Here is a 22,267-nt window from a genome sequence, read left to right on the forward strand (position 1 = left end):
ACACAAGAAGCTCTCCCAAACTAACAATCTTCTGCCTTCGCAATGTCGTTATTGAAGGCAGTAAATTAAGACCACTGTTCATAGTTAGTACTTCTTCACCTGATGTTATTTTGAAGCATCAGTTACTACAGCAGCACACAAGGATTTCTGAAACTCCTCTGATAGTCGCCAGGCCATCTCGGGATGTCCACCATGCCTTATAACTGCTTGTAATCAGTGTTGCCCGTATTAACAGATGTCGTCATAATGAGGTACAACTGTGCTCATTAGTTCAGAGTTAATTAGTTAACAGTTCATTGCATAAAGGTAACAATAAAACAGTTTAATTCGAAGCAAATCTGACTTGCATCTCTTACAGAAAACAATTGTGAAAATTATGAGAAAAAGATGAGCCATAGCAAAAACTCTTATGCACACACTGACAATTCTCTTAGAATTTGTGGAAATGTTTTGTGTGCTGGGAGTTCTGTGGCTGGGGTGGTACAGCATATCAAACATCAGCATCGCTTTGTGCTGCCGCTCTGCAAGATTGGCCATCACTTAATTGGATTATGGCAAAATTGGAATTGCACATTACCATGTAGCACCTCAAATCTTCATACTAAACAAGGATTGTGCAGGCTGGCTCATCATATTATCCACGCATATTTAAATTATAAATTTTAAGACTGCAGGAATTCTTAAAATTATCCGGGGTATTGAATTATTGAGGTTTTACTGTATATTATCCAGAAAAGATACACCCATTGAGACTACAAAGAGACTGCAAGGTTCCATGCTTGGCATTTACTGTGTTTGTCAATTAACCCATATTCCTTCATCCATTCTTCTTTGTTCGTCCGGGTCACATGAATTGAAAAAGCACATGCATGAGTTTGGAAAGGAAGGGGGAGAAAGATGTTACAGCTAATAATGTCATTTTCTTTACCTAGATGAAGGCGGGAGTCTGACTATTTTATTTTTTTCTGTATTCATGAATGTTGTATCCTGTCAGGAACAAGCCAATTTTAAAGTAGTACTATTCTCAACGACAGAGAGAGAGCAAAAAAAAAAGAACTAACCTGGCTAGAGAGCAATAATTGAAAATGAGCTCAACTTGAGCGAGTGAAATTAAATTCAATTTTAGGAAGGAAGTTAGGAAATTATAATTAATAAATTATAATAATGGTAGTTACAATTACAATAAATATATTAATGTGTGATCAATAATGTTAATTGCCAATGAATGAATTATCATCATCATCATCATCATCATTATTATTATTATTATTATTATCATTATTATTATTATTATTATTATTATTATTATTATTATTATTATTATTATTATTATTATTATTATTATTATTATTATTATAGACTGGTATGATTCAAATTTAATCACTATAAACAACAAAAAGACACAACTTGTATGTTTTAGAAACCCTCCTATGAGCCTAAACTTTAACGCTTCTTTAAAGTTGCTTTCATCAAATTGCACCTCTTGTCATTGTTCGCCGGTTCCCTATGTTGAAATTGTGAAATATATGGGCATCTTTCTGGACTGTGACCTCAGTTGGCGATCTCATCTTTTTTATATATGTAAACAGCTGAAAACGGTATCTTGCCTTTTATACACTATGAAATTATATATGCCTGTATCTGCAAGAAGGATGATACTTCATTCTTTAGGCTACTCTGTGTTGCGGTGTGCCATATGCTGTTTCTTCAATTGTGCTGAATTATGAAAAACGCGGGTAAATAATCTGTTAGCAAGTGCTTTAAAAAGTGTGGCGTACAATACTTCCTTGGTAAAAGGAGACGACTGGTTCCAGAAATTCTATTTTCCTAAATTTGACACGGTGTTTCTGCAGTATGCTGTTGTCAGGAATATGTGGACTCACCAGTTCAAATTTCAACGAGTTTCCTGACACCACTTGCGTGCCGCTGACCTTTATGCACTGCCTACCCCGCGAACTAAGTACGGTGTAAGCCAGCGCTGTTTTTATGTCCCCACGATATTTAACAGACTGCCCGATGAGATACGGAAATTGAAGAGTAGGAAGGCGCTAAAGAAAGCCCTTTTAAGCTATTCTTTCCCTGGATTTTGATTTGTCAGAAATGATGTAGACAACTTCACTTTCTTTTGCTTTGCCTCATCTTTTCTTTCCTGCAGTGCTATTTTGGATATTCCTCATTTTCTGTTTGGTGTGAGGCCTTTTTAACAGCTGTGTAGTTAGTTAAAAAGTGCCCTATCGTCTAGCTGACTTGTTTTCTTTTTCAAGTGTTTTTTATTATTATTTTTTTAACACAAATCTGAAGCACTTTTGTCAGAAAACAGATTATCGCCGCCTGCTGCTGGGCTTTGCCCAACAACATGCCCAGAAATATTCATGTATGCGCTGCTTTGAGAAATAAATTACTACTACTACTGCTACTACTACTACTACTACTACTACTACTACTACTACTACTACTACTACTACTACTACTACTACTACTACTACTACAACTACTACTACTACTACCACTACTACTGCTACTATCTTTAGAATTAAAAATGATAAGTTGTAAATGAATTGCTGCACTTGTTTCAGCACAGTGTGATTCACTTAGACTTTTTGCATTTTTTAGACTTGGGTGAATGTGAGATGTTCAAAGCAGTTATGCAAGCTCACTTCTGTTTGATGACCTGGCTCATGTTCCTTTTTGCATGGTCTCCCACACAGGTGGCATTGATTCAGCAGGCTGTGTCCAAGGACAGCCAGGGGTGCCAGCGAGAAGCACTAAATCTCTATTGCCAAGGATTGCAGTATCTCCTTCCTGTGCTGCAAAGTGAGCTGCTTTTATTCACATCATGCGTAATTCTGTCAGCTAATTTCTAAAGCTGTCACAAGGACCACTGCCACTCCTGTTGCTGGCAGCTCGAATGCTCGTACACTAAGCCAAGACTTCCACTCTATTTACATTTAACTTGCACTCCAAAAGTTAGTTCAATAGCTGAGTGCTTTAATTAAATTTGGAGTCCGTGAGCTGAGTACTCAAACCACACTCACAGTAATCATGCGGTAAAAACTGATTTGTGTTATAGCCCTCCGGCTTGTAACAGTTTGTAGCCATGCTTGATGTAGGTTAGCAGTAATTGTAGACATGTGCCTATTACTTTACTGTGTTGATTCACCAAAGACAGTTCCTGTAGTGAACTCATTATCCTAAATTTGCATGTACAGTGCTTCTTGGACAAGAATTGCTGAAGTGTGTGGTTCCTGGGAATTGCTTGCGGTTTTATGGTACTAATATGAGTTAAAATGTGCCTGTCACAAATTGAGCTTTATGTCTTATTTTCATGCCGCTTGCCATGTCTGTGGAGGTTTGATGCTTCCGCCACTTTATACAAAATAATAGGTCTTCATATTTCTCACAAAACCATATTAGCATATATTTCTCCTTTGCTCTTCAGTCGTGTTTTGAAGCTTGTCCTTGAAACGCTCAGAAAGTAACAATTATTCTACTGTCGGGAAAGCGCTTTTGCAAACTATGGTTAGTATGGATGACATTGGCATCGGATCTCTTAAATATACCCATTGGATAATACCCTTGTCAAGCAGGCAGTTTCAATGCCCTTTGAGTCGATGGAGATCAAACTCTATGGGGATCGGCCATTGCCACACGGTATTTTTCAACGACCATTGAACTCAATGGGCATCGGCTCAGTTAAGTTCACAAATGAACATTGGAATCACAAGGGCCATTGAGAGCTGCCCCGTGCTCACCAATAAAGTTAAAAACATGGCATTGGAACTTCAAAGAAACAAGATAATCTTTGATTGAATTACAACATTTTAGATTACATTACTCAGTTCATCAACTAGTTTGTCGGCAGTTAGCACTTAGTCGAATGTGCGGTGGTCAGATGTAAGCATACCGACGCTGTTCTTTGCGATAGCCAAGACCAAGAAGAGCCCTACCAATTTTGCAACAATAGCAACCAAGTTATAAGCCTTGATTTACTTCAGTTACCACTACTCTTATTGTTGTGCTTTTCAATTTGCTACTAGGAAATACTTGCCACTCAATGCTTGCTGTGCATTAGCAGCACAGTTTCTCATGCCCTGTAAATATTCATGGAGTGGGGGGCCTACTGCATCCTTTAGTTTCTTATCACTTTTATCTTATGGTGCTGGACCTCGAGGTCATAAACCTTGGACCAACATGGATCTTGGTGTCATGTTGATTTGGAAATCTCAAACACATTATGTTTCAGGTGTCAGCCTTATTCCCTGTGCAATTTCGTAGAACCATCCACAGATACTTCTGAACAATAGCTTCTGCAGTATTTCATGGCATATAAGTAGGTGATTGACTTGTCAGTTTTTACTTTGTGAAAATTAGTAGACTTTTGTGTCTATTTTAGAACGCATGTCTTGAGGGTTTTTCTGATAATATTATTTTCGAAAAAATGAATTACTGATTTGTTGGGACAGTGAGTCCATCTCAGCATGGTTGTCAGCATAAACGGTTGATTAATCAGTAAATATTGAGTAGATGGTTCTACTTGAAGCCATGCTTGTAGAAGAAATTGCTGTCCTCTTTAAGTGGTAATGCAAGTAAATAAGGTAGCTGGCAAACAAAAATGCAAGTGGAAACTTGCTTCTAAAATCTAGGTTGACATGTTATTGTTGTGTTGTTACACCCGGTTGAGCCAGACAGTGGGGCATCCCATGGTTTGCGTGATGATGATAGCAATCAAACCATCACTCAAACATTACATTAGGAAAAACATAGGGCTTTTTTGTGAATCCTATGCACAGTTTCATGTCAGTGTTGTATATGCATTTGGTAAACATACTTAACCAATTCCTTCAAACAAGTAATGATATGGACAAACAATGCTTAGCTAGCAGGCTGCATGGAACTAGCCTGATCTGCAGAGGCATGTCAGTTAGTACAGAAATACTTCAAATCACACAGTTGTGCTGCTTATCCAACACTACCATCATCACATCACGACCCTCATTTTCCTACATGATTAATTTTGAAATTTTATTGAGTGCCATTTATACCTTATAGCCAGCAATCCGCAGTATACTTTTCAAGGATAATGATCTTATTCAGTTAAAAGCAAATTCCAAAAGCTGAATTCATTATACTTACTGACAATGTTTGTAACCATAAGAAGCGGCCATCAACTCAATGCTTTGCGTAAGCACTACAAAAAAATGTCATGGTTTTGGCTTTCACTTCTGTTCAGCTAAACTTCTATTATTACCATCATGATGATCAGAAGCCCTTTGGATGCATGGATTTCAGTTACTTTTTTCTTCCTTCGCAGTGTAGTAAAACTTTGTTCTTGTGAAGCAATTGGTACTTTCACAGCTCATTCCTTGACTGGAAGAGTGAGCAATGTGTTGCAAATAACAAATTCACCTGTGTATATCGCAGGCACAAAAAAGTTCTTCCTACACAGAAAGGCCAGGTGCCACTTTTCTAGTGAGGCGAATGCATGCGTGGTAACACAGAGTGCACAGGAAAACACTGAAAAGAAAAGAATAGACACAGAAAAGTGCAAACTTCCAAATAAATTTTATACAAAAGAAGTTGAAATGTATCAACACATAAAAGGGGGGAAAAAAAATAGTGCCAAATGGCTGACAGCGCAAAACCGAAGTCAAGTCGCGCCTTTAAGGTGCAGATATTACATCTCTTTTTGTGAAAGAGCAATTGATAGTGTGTTTACACAGCCGCCACTACCTGTTCTGTATATTTCTAGTGGCTCCAGATATCGCCCTCGGGACCTGCACAGGGTGGCTTTCAATAACTACAAATGTCTCGAAATCTGGAGCACAAATACCCACCTCCCTTAAATCTTCAACAAAGTGCAAAATTTGCAAAAAAAAAAAAGAATTGTTTTGAAATAAACATTGAAAAAAGTGTTCCTAATTTTCAAAAAATACAAACTGCAAAGTCCAAGCTCTAGATATAAGGTGGGCCTAATCTTGCCTCATGTGAAGACATTTAATGCATTATGTGGGCAATCCAATGAACTCACACTAATGCACTACAAGACATTACAAGACAATGAATGCCATATTAAACGGAGGAGAAGGGGGCATAATTGAGGTTGTCTCATGTCCCATGATACTGTATGATTCTAATTGCTGGTAGCTGGTCTAAATTTTTGTTAGTTATATTAGTTTTCGTTAAATAGCTATTTATTCATTTATTTCAGATGAAACTGACCTGGAGAAGTGGAAATCATTGCAGGCAAAGGTGGGCTTTCTATTTTGTTTGAGAAGGCTAAGTTTTCCTTCTTGATACAGTTAAATGTAGTATACCCTCGTCAGAGAGCTTTAATCAAGGGCCTATCACTTAGTGTGCTTAGCTGACATGCAAGTGGACCACCACATTACCTAGAGATCATCCAGTAAAATTAAATGTTCAAAAAGTACTTTTTCTTTTTGCTTGTTTGTTTAAATAGGTTCTTGTGTACTTGTAATACTATGAGTAAGAGTATAGTGAACTAAAACTGGGTGCGGCAGCCCCATGGGCAGCAGTGATGCCGCGAGTATCGACAAATTGTAGCTTTGTGGTGGCAACACAAGGTGTCGCTGCATTAGACTGCACTGTAGGTTTTGTCGTGCTGCATATGCTATGGGATGTCAGCGTCTTTTTTACATTAGTGCGTTTGTTCCTTAAGTGTAACTTCTTGTTTTTCTCCAGGTGTAGTGACAGGCTGACAGCTTTCCTTGTTTGAATTTTTCCCCAAAAGTGGTTCTGCAGTACACGTGCATGTGTGCATAACTGTAGAGTTAAGACGATAAAGCATTATCTTGCTATTGCTGCTATCTTTGCCTTGCTGCATTTTCTGTACGGTTTTTGTTACTGCAGAGCATATTTATCATATGACTGTACATTTTAATCACTTGTTGTAATGGGCTTGATTGGTAAGATATCATCGAGTTGCCAAAATCACCATTATTCGCCGGTTATCTGCATGAAAAAAAAGCACCCTGTGATATGCATTGCACATTCCGTGTCACGTATAAACCGCACATTTTATTTTTTTCAAGATTTTACATAAAAGCTGCGTTTTATGCACTCACATTTTTGATTACAATGGAACGCCGATTATGCATACCCCTTTTGCATGAGAAGCCATGTTCTGTAACTAATCTGCATGGGTAATTGCCAGTCACACATTTGAAAGCCTGAATAATACGGCAATTTGTCTTTACCGCCCTTAATAAAATGGGCTGCAGAACCTTGCACTGGCAGACGTAAGGATTGAAAGTCAAGCCAGACACATTCACGCAGAGACCTGATTTCGCAGTAGTCTGCAATAGCGTTTTAGCTAACAGTTTGGAAATGCACTTTGTGAACAATACTCGCAGCCATCAGTGTAAGATGGTTGTCACTTTGTACACTTCTCCACTAGCTTTACTGTTGATAGGTTTATGTAATTCAGTTTTGCCTTAATTTTATCGTAACATTTAGTTATCATGTAATTGTTGGTAGCTTTCTGTGGAACATGCTGCGGAAGATAAATTGTGTGCACTTGGATGCATGGCAATCATTTTTTCCTAAATTCTCAGAAACCAATCTTGGGAATCGTTGGATGAATGCAGCTTATACACGAGTGTGTGCAGCAGATCACACTGCGCATAAGTGTGCAGTATGCATTGCAAAGTAATGTTTTACCTGGTAGCAAGACTGCATTTTGCTTGAAGAAAAAGGTAACTCAAATAAACCACAAAAACGCAAGCTGGCAAAGTTAACGGTGCTGAGGAATGCAACAGAAAGTTGGATGAAATACTTTAAATGATGTGATCAACAATAAATACTATAAGTAGCGCTGCCAAGATCGTCCTAAATACATTCTTTCACTGGCAAATAAAAAAGAAACCATGGCGGCTATTGAATCCGGTAGCTGGCTTGTCACATTCGTTTCATTTACCACAAAAGCTTTCCTCGTGTTAAGTATTGATGAAGAAATCTGTTTAGCTCATCTTGTAATTGCGATTCCAATCACTCACCTCAGCAAGAACACCTGAATGGAAGAACGCGTAACCAACACCAGTAAGGCAGTGCATGTGATCTTGCTTCTGTTGCAAACCCTTTATAATAAACGTTGCTGAACCGAAGGACACGAGTGTTGCCCAGGCCTTGACAGCTACTTTTTGATAGAGACAAAGAGCGAGGTGCCCGTACTGCTTGATGTCGGAGCACACTAAAGAGCCCAGGCATTTGAAACTTGTGAAGCCCCCACTGTGGCTTTCCTTATACCCTGAGTCGTTTTGGGACATTAAGTCCTTTACACCAAACCAAAGGTTGAACTTTTGCACACCCACGATTTCTCACTCGCAACGCCAGCGCAGGATTTTCTGGAGAGCGGGCTTTCAATGTTTTCGCACTGAAGTATACTTATTCATTTTGCAAGACTTATGACAATGCAATACTAGCATGCACCTTTTACCTTGCTGCACAACAGCATGGAAGACATATACGTAAGGGAGATGTTTTCCTTATACAGGTCTTACTGCCTTTGTTGAACTCCATTTGTGTCCTACCTTTGTGTCAATGCAAGATACACTTCAGAAACTATTTTTTTTTTCGTGTCACTGGTTGCTTTCTTCTAACTATTTGATAACAGCCAACAAAAATGGAATGAGCATTGGTGCATTTAAACTGGGCCAGCGAGGCCACCAGAATTATTGAGGAAGAGTGCCGGCTTTGGTTGTCACTATCCCTCTACCGAGTTGGTTCTTACTTTGTGGATGCAAGCTCTCCCGATGAATAATTTGCTTTCATGCTCATCTGCCTGCTTGTCTGTCACATAGCAGTCTACACTGCAGTGCACTTGAAAACTAGTATTTCCACTTTTGAACCATTTGTGCGTGCTTCTAATAATGCTGCTTGAAACCTTGAAAGACAAAACACATGAGCCATGCTGAAAAAGAATTGATCAGGGAGATAATGTTCACAACGATTGATACTAGTAATATGATAGTAGACACTGACAGACTGAAAATTTAGTACCTGTATGTGGACTCAATATATCGCCTTCTAGATTTTCAATAATATTGCATGAGTGTCGATTCCTTGGTGCAGTAGTAGTAGCGGAAATCAGGAGAGGGAACAAGTGTGCGCATCAGTGATGCTGCTGGAGAGAGTGTTGAGTGCTTGGTTGTTATGCTTCTTACCAAGTAATGCCTGTGAAGCAAGTATTGTCGTCAAGTTCTTATAGAATTGCATTTGTATTCCATCTGCTTCGTGCTTATGGCTCTGGATTAGTGCAAATACATAACATTGCAAGCATGATGGTAAGCTTTGCTTGCAGTCATGAGTAGCATATCCAGAGTGTTTGTTTTAATTACTGCCAAGTAATTAATGCCTTGTTACGAATCTACTCCACCTTGCAGGATTCCTCTAAACTTTAGAATTTACAGTGCTGCCAATATAGGTTCTTGGTCATTTCGCTCTCACGTTACCATCTGATCTGTTAGCCTTCTTTGTTAGCTCAGTTGGTAGAGCAACTGTCTTGGATAGATGGAGGTCCTGGATTGAAATCCCGCATCAGAACGAATATTTTTTTTCATTTCGAAGTTTTTGTTTAGTTTTTCTTTGTAGCCATATAGAAGGGCTTGGGTGGACGCTAATGTGTATCAATCCTTTATAACCAGATTAGTGTGCCTATACTCGGGATCCTCTCAGTTACTTTTCATAATTTTCACCATTAATTTCTTGGGAATGATAGGCTGTATATTGCATATTAGTGTCCTTTCTGGTACCATCTGCACTGTATGCAGCAGGTAAAAGAATTAGTCACGGCTTCATCGGGCTCCAATGCATAACAGCTGATGTCTGGCAGGAGTAGCTTTGCATTAATGCCTATCAGATGGCGCTACCTTCAGCCACAGGAATTCTGGACGTGCCCTTATTCCCTCAGTGCTTTCTCCTCTTCTTTATCTTTGGCGCATCAATGCTGAGCGGTCGACAGTCGTGCAATATTATTAAAAATGAGGAAGGCTGTAGCTAGTGTTGTATGGCAGTAGTACACAGCTGCTTGTGTGGAAAAAAATTGACAATTTTAGTGACGATGGGAAAAATTTATTGATTATTTTGTTCTCAGGGGCCACCTCAACTGTGCTGCGGGCAGAAGGAGGGGGTGGTGAAGGAAAAGAAGAGGTCATTTCATTATGGATTTGGGGCGACACATCTGAGTGCAGAGTACTTTTATATATCATGCATATCATGCACAGGATGAAGGCCTGGCTGCATCACTACTTTAGATTGATATGGCCTGCAGAGAAATGCAATGCATCATTTGCCATAGGAAGTGCTCGTTTTTGATCAAGATTTCGGTCATGCCTGTTAGGTTTTTGAATTTTAATTACAAGCTCTCATAATACCTGACTTCTCCAAGATTGGTGCCTGTAGTTTTAAGTGTTTTCCCTTCTTTCGGCAAATGCTTGTTCATATACTACTTTCATGCTGAATTTTTTTATTCGTGCCTTACAGGTTAGCGAGTATCTCAAGCGTGCCGAGACACTGAAGTCAGCACTGAAGTCTAGAGAGGCCATTGTCATAGATGGTGACAGCCATGTTGGTGGCACGGAGTTTGGTGGGTTTTGTGAATACTATATGTTTTATTTTTGGCTGACTGATTCTTAAAACAAATATCAATTAATCAATCAATCATCGATCAGTCAATCAGTTTATTTTCAACATCAACACTGTTGAGGGGCCGTGGACAAAAAGCCTCAAGATGGGCTTGACGGGGTCCGTGGCCTTGTGCACATGGCAACATACAACAAGCACAGGTACATGATAGTAATGCATGATCTTACAGTTCCATACATATGATAAATTACAAAATAAAGTTAATTCAACAAAAATGGAGAGCATACTTCAGCATTTGTTGGCCATAATTAGTGAGCAGGTGCGAAATTTCCCATTGTTGAATTTGGCGAGTGTTGCATGTGGGTTGTTTAAGAGATAAATTTGCAATAGTGCCAAGAACATTGTTATTTCTTTTAATACCTGCCTTGTAATGCTTTGTTAAAGTCGCTCGTAGATTTCAGGAATACATGCTAGATTTAGTTCTGGTTTGTGTGGCTGTCATGTGGAACATGCATGAGTTGCATGATTAGTTCATCTCACATGCATTAAGATTTCTTCTCTTCAATGTTCTTGTACTCCTAAAAACAGCTTTTTATTTTACGTACTTTTTTTGCAAGTGATGGCCAAGCAGGCAGAAATTCCTTATTTAGAATGCAAAGCAATAAGAGACCTGAGAGTGGTAGTGTTTGTTTCTCGTGAAATAAGTCAGCCATTGGGGTGGTTACCTGTTTTGATCATTTGATTCACACTTTTGCTGTGGACTATGTGCCTTGTAGATGAGCTTGAATGACACTGTAGCCTGAAGCAGCTTGGCGTGATCCTTGTCTAATGAAGCCACTCATTTTTTGACCATGGTTATTTATAGAACTTCCTGCAGTGGCTCCGTGTGGCGATGTGGTAGAGGGGGATGTGCAGTCGTGAGGCCACTGCCAATGTCCCCCAGCACTCTCTCTGTTACCAGTTTTGGTGGGAAGAGGGACAAGCACCTCTACCCAAGTGCTAAATCTAATGCAGAGCCGGGTGGGTAACTGGCGATAGGGCCACGCCTGATCAGCCACAAACCGGAGGCATGACACAAGAGTCAGTAATTAAAGTGCAATGATTTAATTACTAAAGAAAATCAATACATTTAAAACAGTTACATCCTAATTAAGAACAAAGCAGGTTGCACAAACAATAAATTTTGGCAAATGTGCACAGCATTCAATACAACAGATTAAGGAAAATAAAAATACAATAAAAGATACTTTGTAAAAGAGGAATTAAGGAAAGAGCTCACAAGGCAACAGTGCGGCGAGTGCTTAACTGTTGGGGTTGGTAGAGTCTGATCCGAGGCGGGCGTCGGGCTGTCGATGTTGGCTCGCCTGAGTGATTACTTCTAGTGCCGGACAACTAGCAACTAGCCGATCCCCCATAGCTGACACACTACATACACGCGCAGTTACCGAGAACACTTTAGGAATGGAAGAATTAAGGAGGGGGTCCAGAAGACTAGAGTGTGGTGAGTGCTTATCTGTTCGAGGTGGTAGGGTCTGATCCAAAGTGGCCGTCGGGCTGTCGATGCCGACTCACCTGAGCGATTCCTCCCTGGGCCAGACAACTTGTAATGAGCCGATTCCTAATAGCTGATACACTACACGCACGTGCGGTTAACGAGAACACCTTAGGAATGGAGGAATTAAGGAAGGAGTCCAGAAGACTAGAGTGTGGCGAATGTTTAGCTGTTGAGGTGGTAGGGTCCGATCTGAAGCGGCCGTTGGGCTGTCGATGTCGGCTCACCTGGGAAATTCCTCCCTGGGCCAGACAACTTGCAATGAGCCGATTCCCCCTGGCTGACTCACTACTGTACACACGCTTAGCGAACACACCTACCGCCACTCCCAAATTCTACATCCCAACTGCCTGCCTCTCCAACACATTGCACCATATGCCCATAGTGTCCCTCTTCCCACTGCCGTCTCCAGACAGCCTGGGGCCCCGCATGGATGAATCAGTGGCTCTGGTGAAATGTAAACTCTCCAACCGAAACGTCTCGTCCTGAGCCGCCGGCTGGCCTTGCAGGCGTTCGCATTCCAGGAATCACTGCTTTCCCGGAGTCGGGAGCCAAATGGCAGGGGATGAGAGACGAAACTTTCGAGACGTCCCTGGCACTGGGTTCAGCAACTGCGTCTGGCATTTGCAATGGGCGCGAATTCGAGCCCAAGATTATGGGGTCAGATCCTGGTTGGAGCGGAATGTTTCAAATAAGGTGAAAAGAGGTGAACTGAAAAGCTGGCCCATGAGATGTATGATGTCAGTCGAACAGCTGGTCGAACAGAGCTTTCTGTTACGGTGTCCCTCATAGGCCCCATGTACATACAGCTTCAGGACGTTAAATGAAAGACGTATAAAGAAAAACAAACCTGACATTTCTTTGTATCCTTAATTTTGAATATTAGAATCTGAATGCTCTTGCTAAATGTATTCTGTCTCACTCCTTTTATATGGGCATGAGGCGTGAAGCACGTGCCATTGTCACTCAAGCTCAATGAAAACCTTCCCTCTGCAAGTTATTATGAGAAGTTTCGTAGCCGTATCAGCACATTTTGTTTGACCGAAAAAAACTAGTGATTTGCAAAAGCTGCAATGTTTTGTATGAAAATTCACACTTTGTCTGCATTTTCGACAAGGCCATTTTGAAGTTGCACTATATATATTTATTTAGCATAAAGAAGCTGTGCATAAAATTTCTTCACCTTAAGTGTAGAAATTTAACTGGTGGTGTGGTAGTGCGCTTATTCTGTTGCATGTCGCTAAATTTATGCCTTTCAGGCTGTCATATCTGGTCCAAGGAGTCAATTCTGATAGCATGAAAACAATAGTATTGTGTTAGCACTTCGATTCACTGTACGCAAATGCCATCCAGCAAGCAATATTTCCAAGAAGTTGTTAATGTGCCTCGGCTATCATTTTAAGACCCTCGGTTTCTAGCAGTTCCACAAAAAATTGCCAATTAAAGCATTTTTCACAGTTATATGTTAGCTGCCACCTTTTGCCCTTTCTATTTTGTTTTTGCAGACATTACTGTGAACACCTGAATAATGCAAATTCTGTTATTTAATTTCAAATCTTTTGACAGTGAGAATCTGGTAACAAGCAGAATTCTGCTAGCTCATTGGTAATATGATGCCTATACTCCGTTTCATACATCAAGTGCATCACTACCAAAGCTACAGCTCTTGTTTGCGCTCTCCGCATCCGTGATAAAAAATAGTGCCTGCTCTCGACGAGAGAAAATAATAGTTGCTTTGTCTGCAAGCTTAATACATTTTACATTCGCCATCAACTTCATAAAAAGCACCTTTTTTAGGGAGAAAAGGTCGGATTCGGCTAATTTGTATGTTTTTTTATATCGTTTTTGTTCGTGCCGCGTTTTGCTGCCCCGCAACCTTGCCAGCTGTGCCACCAGATGGCGCTGGCTGTGCCCTCCGCGCTGCGCATCTCTTTTTTGAGAAAATGGTTCTTTAATGCGCATATTTCTATAAGATCCGCTCTGTGAAAATGTCTAAGCATGCGAAGCCTGTTATTGCAAACGTGTATGCTCGGAATAGAGCACGTTTCGGCAGGAACCACTCGCCTACAGAACGAGCGCGTAGTGATACGCCTCCTGTTTTTTTTTCTTGCAGACTACTTGCGTAGGTTTCGCTGCGTTGCACCTGATGTATGAAATGGAGTATAAGTGACATTGATGGTAACAAAAATAAAATGCACAAAAAGATTGTTGTGAGAATTTCACATTACCAGGGAGGGGTCAAATGTGGGCTGTGCTATTAGAAACTATTCTATGAAGTCTGGTCAAATCTCTCGAGATATTTTTCTGTGCGCTCGCAAACTTTTTAGGCTGCGACTGACACGTGGCACTTCTCAGTGCCAAGAAGGAAAGTGAGGTGCCAGTTTCTTGAGGGACTGCGTCTTGCTTGTGGTCACTGCCACCGCAGCAATGATTCAGGTGTTGGGAGATGGGGGAGGAGGCGGTCATTGTGTTGAGCGAACTCTATTCTTCAGCTGCTGAAAAGTACACCAAGTACTACACAGTGCTAAATCTCAACAGCTGTCTTTTATGAATATACACTCAGATTATGAGTCTATACGAGTCAGTAAATAAATTTTTTTAAAAGCTTGCATTGTGAAGTGCTGATTCAAGACCTGTGGCCCTCAGCAGGGTCGTCAAGCCTTCCCCAATAAAAGTGAAAAAGAAAAAAGAAAAAAAAAAAGAAAAGTGAAAAAGTGAAAGCTTGCTGAAATATCACATTCGATGTTGTTTCAGGGGCTGCTTGTCTTCTGGTGCTGATGCCTATTTTTCAGTTGAGGCCAAAATGTTTGTTATTCAAAGGTATCCTGTAACTTTGTTTTTGGACTTTTTGTGATGTCTACTGAATACTACGACATTTGAAGAAAGTGCTGAAGATAACGCTTGGTATTAAAAAGCCGTGGTCTGTGTTTTTGTTTACTTAATGGCTACGTGACGTTTGTTACAGCTACGCAAAGCACAAAAGTTACATGTGGCTTAACACTGCCACATTCCTGGCTGTGTAGAACTGTGCTGACCATGACATTAGCAAATGTTTTACTGCATAGCTTTTTTTAGTGGCCCTTTTGTTAATCCTGCATCTTATAAGTTGCAGCCTGCTTAATCCTTTCATGCTTTCATTTCAGAGGACATTTGCGATCGGTATCCACCTCTCCAGAGTGCCCTTCTTTTAGTGAACTCGGCAAAGAAACTGGTATGCAAAAATTTGTTATCTATTTATTTGTCAGGTACTGCAGACCTCATGACATTATTTTGTGATATCTTACGTGCTCAACAAAGCATCAAGCGTGCGTGTGAGCCACTCTCTCCAACATGGCAATGCTAAATTTGAAGAAAAAAAAAAGAACATATTGTATTTCATGGATTCATTCTTTTTTTGTATGGCTTGAATTTTAAATTTATGGCATGAATTCAACAAGATATTACTGCTAGATGATTTAATCCTTTAATGCATCTGTTTTAAAAGTTCAGTACCTTGTGAACACAATTTGCATCGCAGTAACAGCACATTCAGAGCCTTTGACAAGACTGCTATGTTGCTTTAAGCAAAATGGCCTAGACATATTTCACATTTGTACACTGTATCAGAGGTGCACTTGCTCTATGTATTGTACTGTATTAATTTTAATGCTACTTCCGAGTTATATTTGTCATCATGCTGCTCTCGGCCACTGCATCTTTATTTTTTATTGCAACTCTTTCAGGCAGTCTCAAACAGACTTAAGGATGCACTGAAGACTTACCAAGATGCTTTAGACATAGTGATTCCATTTATGACCCGTGAGTGCTTTTGATTGGCTAACATGTACTCCACATTTTTTTACTTTTGTTTTCTCTGTCTTGCACAATGCTTGGTCAAAGCCGTCAACAGTGTTTGAGCTGCATTGTGTACTTTTTTTTGCAGAATGTAGGCCGGATGAAAAAGAAGTGCTGCGAGCTGAGGTAAGAGTGCATATTTGAAAGTGCATTACACCAGCGTGATGTCATCTCTTTATTTGAATATTGTCATTCTGTGATGACCCTAGCATGAGGTCATGCTAATGTAGTTCGTATTTCTTACTAGGGAGTAAATGTAACTTGGTATTTACACATCTTGCTCTTCATTAAGTGCAAGCTTGAAATTTACGAATTCTGTTTTACATCCACCATAAAAAGTTAATGAAATGTGATTGTGTCAAAAAACTTAATTTTTTAGCATCCTAGGCATATCGCTTGAGATTTAATAATGCACTGTCTGAATATTGTAGTTGCAGTTGTGCTGCATATGACTATTCCAAGATGTGTGGAAGGAAGCGCTGAAATTTAAATTTTGCAAAGTTGTTGTAGGCTACTGGTGCTACTAGCCTTGTGATTATTCTGTGGTTTACTTCACTGTAGCAACACTTAAGTGTTGATTAAGCCGAAGATTTAGGTTAGCCACAGATCTGCGGCATGGCAAATCTGTGTCACCACACACACAATTTCCCGCAATACTATTGATCAACTGCTTCTTTCACTGTATGGAGCCCAGATTGGAGCCTTGAAGGCATTTTAACGAATGCAGGAAGCCTCCTTCCTACGGAACCAGTTACTTCATGAGTTAACTTCTTGACCTTATTGACCTGTGCATTGCTCCTGTCCTCTTGAGGGCAGTAAGTAGGACACACCTCTCTGCATTATGATCTGGGCAGCACATAAGGTAATGTTGATAATGACACCAGGCCTGTCTAATGATTCTTGCCTAGGATACACGCAGAACCAGTAAAAACGTGGTGTAGTAAAATGGTTTGAGGTCCTTTTAGCACCACCTTCAGCGATATCCATTGCCAGTTTACAGTACAGATGTCGCTATATATATATTGTCTTTTACACTAGACTTCGTTTAAAACAAACTCGGTGAAGACGGATCTCGAATAAAATGAACAGTGTGAAACCATTGGTTGGCTCCCCTTTGCACGCAAAGTAAAAAAGTCCTGCTGAAGACGAACTATTTCGCACGTCCTTCAGTTACGATGAAATTTCTCAGTGACCACGAACCATGCCAACTCTTGACTATTACACTCATGGGGAGTGTACGGTACTGTCAAGGAAAGAAAAAAAAATATGCAACATGCTTCTTCATAAGAAAGTGCACCCCCATGAGATGGCTTTCATATACTTCTGCAGAGAAATGCAGGGAAACTGTCTTGTGGGAGCATGATGTTATGGGAGAAGTGTTCTTGCTTGGGTAGAAAGAGGACGCCACCATAGCACCTGTGTTGATGGAGGTCTCACGTCACTGGATATTAGCATTGAACGTGCGTTGCATGCTGTGTGACCTAGCACATACTAAATTACATACTATATGTGCGGAGTGCACCTTCTTTGTATTGTCAACCAATGCACCGTCACATCATACATTATCATGGCATGGAGAGGGCTAGAGCCCACTGCTGTCACATTGATAATACCTTTACTTGGCTCCACCTCAGCTTTTACTGACAAGGGCCTGTGGGGTGTGCACCGCATTGGTTCTGGCCTGGATAGCTGTCGGTAAATTGGTTTTTAGAGTTTTTTTTTTTTTTTTTTCGTCCCCTTGAAAGATCCTATTCATTCTTTGTGGGCATGAAGGAAGGGCATATCTCCCGAGCTCACAGCTGTCTTGTTGTTGCAGCACAGACTTTGGTCTTCGCAGGCACGTTAAAAGCTGAACTTTTAAGCTTATGAAAGCCATGTTCAGCAAATATATATATCACCACAGTTTACGGCTTTCTTTAATTTGCTGAAATTCAATTTTATAGGCAGGTTTCACAGCGAGGCCAAGCACCACAGCTGACTGCAGCTAAGTCTAAGTTCTAAAATATGTCAAGACCTGTGTCTGGTATGGTCTACTACACCGTTGTCATTCTCAGAGTGCAAAATTTTAGAGCTGCTATATGAAAGTTTGTAGGTTTAATAAATTATGAAGCATTTAGCTTCAAGCTTGTCGACCCTGGAGAAATTTGTGGATTGCAATTCGTTGTCCTGAAATTGCATCTGCAAAGGGCGCAACACTGTTTTTCCTCGTAGTCATATTTCTGAGTTGTAAAATATAAGCACACAATTCTTCATGCACTTAAATTTTATAACCCAGAAATATGACTAAGATGAACTGCAGTCTAATTGCACATCATACGTATGTTGCTGATATTGTAATTGCAGTTTTTTTTATTATGACAATGTTACCTACACATATGAACATCAGCTATGATTTTCCCTTATTTAGTAAATCACAAGTCTACAGTGATGCATTATATATAAGCTCTTGTCCTTCGCTATTTGAAACTGATACCATTATTCATTTTGTAACTACGGAAATTGCTGTTCTTGTCACAGGCCAAGAAGTGGCTGGAGGCTGCAGAGCTAGTCAAATCTTACATGGCCATGCAAAGTATGGATGTTGAGAGGGCGGTTCCTGTAAAGTCTGGTATGTTGCAGAGCTTGTGGCATTGGTTATATGTGCTGTGCTCTAAGGTTCACGAGTTAGTAATGCTCATTTTGTGTTATGTGTTATCTGATGCTGGTCTTTCATTTGTTTTATTTTCTTTGGTATTGTTGGTATTTGGTATTGGTATTGGTCACTCAGTGCTGGCTGAAAAAACTCCCCTCAGCCAAACTGATTGCTTGTTCAGGCTCAAATTTCACTTATGGGATGTGTTTAGTGGCACTTTTTTTTTAAATGCTCGGTCTGGGTGGGTTACTTTCGTGGTTCAATCTGAATTAAGCATTAAATCCTCATCATCTTCCACGCTGGTGGATCAAAATTTCCAACTTTTGCAGCAGTGCTGTTGGCAGGGCCATCTTGCGCCCATCGTAGGAATGAGTGGTCACCTTAGCATTCTCCACGGTAGAGTGTTCTTTCCTCCAATATCCGCAAGTAGCTCTCTTGGTACCACTGCTTCAAAAGTTCGCAATAATGGTTTGCTACCACTGCAGCCGACGAGGATTTAATGATTAATTCTGATTGAATCGTGTAAGTACCCAACCTAAACATAGCACAAAGCAAAACTTGCCACTAAATGTTATCACCATGCAAAATCTGAGCCCAAACAGGCGAAGGGTTTGGCAGAGGGCATTTTTCTTTTCGATCTGTTCCAAGTGATGGAACAGTTGATACTTGCATGATTGCAAGCCTACAGTTTTACGCTACAAGGAAAGCCATAGAAAGCACATGAAACTAAACATGCCGGAGTGCCCTTGATATCTAACTTGTCTCACTTTTAGTGGCAGTGCCATACATTTTAAGTCAACACCTCCCCGTCCTCCAATCCTCTTTTTCTTTCTTTAGATTTTCATATAACAATAAGAAAGAAATGTAAAACATGCAGTCATGTATATGCGGTACTTCCTAGTTCTTTTTATTGATGACGTGCTGATGAATTTTTTTTTTGCCAGCACATTGGGCGCCTTATTTCTTAAAGTAAAAAAAAAAAAAAATGTTGTCATGTCACCTAATGCTTACTGTGACTACCTTCGCCTTTCATTTTCTTTCTTGAGAGAAGGCTGCTATGTGCACATGAAGTGTTCACTCAGCTTGTTATTTTAGTTAGTTTTGTTACCATTCGTTCTAATTTACAGGAAATTCACAAAAATATCCTTATTAACGTATTATTGTTAGACAAAGCTGGCTAATTGTTTCAAACTTGAAGTGAACAGTATTGGATAGCCAAACTAAGAATGATCATCGATAAGTACATGTAAATTGTTACTGATCATACTAAAGGCACCTTTGCCACATTGAAGCATGAATATCGTCTATGTATTTGGTTGCCTTTCTTACATCATGGAACTATACACATCAGTACAGTAACTTGCCAAAAATATATTCGAGTAAGGTGTTGCGTTTGGATATTAAAGGTCCTAATGTTAATCTGAGTTCTCCTGCATTTAATTAGCAGGTATACCAAGTGCGGGGACCTGCATAAATGCCTTTCTTCTTTTTCAGAGCAATCATGCACCATCCAGTAGAACTCCACATCACAGAGTGGTCACCCACAGGGCTTGTACATCTGTAGATTGCTTGTGGTGTTCCATAACTGTGCACAAAAAGTGTTGACAGTGTCTGTCCCCAGTACATGTCTAGGTTGACTGAACATGTTCAAACAAGCAGCGTATGGTATTCACAGTGTTTCGTGTTGTCCACTCATATGGAGATTTGTCTAACATTGTTGTGTACAGTTGTTAACTAGATGCTAGCTTGGTGGCACGTGTCTTGCCTTTCCTGAGGAGTTTTAACTTAAGTTGCACTGCAATGTATGGAAGCTGTCACAGTAGCCAATGATTTTGTGTATGCTACAGCATGAATGTTATTGCTCAGAAGTAGTGCTAGAGCTGTCTGGCCTTGAAAGTTTGGTGGTCCAGCTGGTACAAATGCAGCAAGCAGCTGTTGAATCTTTTAATTACATACTTCAGTGCAAATTATCAAGTAGCCTATTGGTTACACCTAAATTTGATTATTTAACAAAAATGCAACTGTCACTATTGTCAGCAGTATATAAGTGCAGGTTTCATTCATGAGCATACCGTAGGAACACTTTTGCTCAGTAGAATTTATTGTTTATAACAAAACATTATACCAGTAAGAAACAATTTACCAGGACTGGTAATGATTTAGCATGCTCTGCAGCCTTGAAAGCTTTTGAAATGCAGCACATCCTTTCATAGTTGTGCGGTGTGCAAACCAACATGTTAAGAATGGTCCATGTTTAGTGGACATTAATCAAATACAGTAAGGGCCTACCCTTGTGTTAAGCGCTGTTACCAAAGTCAGATGGAAGGCTACCTTGGACACTGGGAAGCTTCCTTGCATTAATAGTCTGCTGTTTGGAACAAACTCTCATACATTTCACCACTAAGAAAGAATGGCTGCTAGCTTTTTATATATTTCACTCGCATTAAGCAAGCTATTTGCTGCGTTTGCTTATGTGTACAAATACAATGATGCCACTTCAGAGAGCTTTCAGTAAAATTCAAAGTCTGGTTCAGCTATGTATTCCTATTGGCCAGTTCAAAAACTACCTTAGACCCTCCTATAGAAAAGTTTTGACAACATGCCTAGTCTGACCATTTGTTAGCAAAGGGCAGATTTATTTCTGAGAAAGGTGGGTATAAAATAAGAATTGTACATTTTTTCTGCCACTCAATTCAAAGTTTTACAATGAGGAAAAGAACTCCTTGATCATCGTGGTAGTGAATGGGATGTTAAAAAAAGGTACATTAAAAGGTACATTAAGGTGCAAAAAAAGGTCACCGTGTTAACAAAGGTGCATTAAAAAAGGTACGTTCCAGTTCCATTCCAGTTTGCACGTGAAAACTGCTGCTTGCAGCTCATCTAGTTTTAAAAGCTCGGTTTCTGTGATAGTAGCCCTCATTTCATTAGAACACTACTCACTCAATATACAGATCAACTATGTTACTTCTCAGTGTTCCCTAACTTATGTACACTGTTGTCAAAATCTATATTTTATTGCAGCGCCTTTGGCGCAGAAAAAAATAAATAAATGTTGGATTGAATAGAAAGCATATATCTGTTTATTCAGCCATGTCTCCCTATAGAGTCCTTCTTTTTAGGTAAGGAGATGTGAACTGAGCAGAATCGCATAACAGTCCAGTTGGCGTACGTTTTTCCCTCTTCTTGCCTTTCTCGCTGTGCGAGACGAAGCAAAAGCGCACACGTTACAACGGCGCGCTCCTTGAAGGCGCGCGTGCGACCCGTCAAGCACGACAGTGCGCACTCGGCCGTAAACAGCTTGTACGCGCGGCCGCCGGTCACATCGCCGTTGACCCCAGCACTTGAGCGGCGTCGACGTTGGTGGCCGGCGAAGGAGTCTCGGCATCGCTGCTGCTCCGTGGACGGTCGTCTCCTCGCCGCCGCTGAGAGCAGTGGCAGCAGCGTCATGGGCGGGGAAATCGGTCGTGCAAGACCCCGACGGGACGCGCCGAGCGTGGAGATGTTTCCTCACGATGAGAGGAGCGCGATCCGACGGTGCACACGCAGCCTTCGGAGGACCTGCCGCACACTGCTTATTACGGCTGCGGCGTCGCGCGCGTTGCGTCGCTGCCTGACCATTCTGCAGCCGCACCCCCCCCCCCCCTCCCTCC

At 40.6% G+C, this 22,267-nt stretch overlaps 1 protein-coding gene across 1 annotated transcript in view; it reads left to right on the plus strand.

The window, feature by feature from the left end:
* LOC146198296 (serine/threonine-protein kinase ULK3-like) overlaps positions 1 to 21,685 on the plus strand; it is a 32,594-nt gene extending 10,909 nt beyond the window's left edge. Inside the window, exons 8-15 of the mRNA XM_084593708.1 lie at positions 2,709 to 2,814; positions 6,209 to 6,249; positions 10,498 to 10,600; positions 15,295 to 15,362; positions 15,874 to 15,949; positions 16,074 to 16,111; positions 18,503 to 18,593; positions 20,112 to 21,685. Of these exons, the coding sequence (XP_084449834.1) occupies positions 2,709 to 2,814; positions 6,209 to 6,249; positions 10,498 to 10,600; positions 15,295 to 15,362; positions 15,874 to 15,949; positions 16,074 to 16,111; positions 18,503 to 18,593; positions 20,112 to 20,134 (546 nt within the window). The 3' untranslated portion in view covers positions 20,135 to 21,685. The remainder of the gene's footprint in view (positions 1 to 2,708; positions 2,815 to 6,208; positions 6,250 to 10,497; positions 10,601 to 15,294; positions 15,363 to 15,873; positions 15,950 to 16,073; positions 16,112 to 18,502; positions 18,594 to 20,111) is intronic.
* Positions 21,686 to 22,267: the final 582 nt, after the last annotated feature.

Source organism: Amblyomma maculatum, chromosome 2, assembly GCF_055883805.1.
Source record: "Amblyomma maculatum isolate TAMU_Amacu chromosome 2, ASM5588380v1, whole genome shotgun sequence".
NCBI lineage: Eukaryota > Metazoa > Arthropoda > Arachnida > Ixodida > Ixodidae > Amblyomma > Amblyomma maculatum.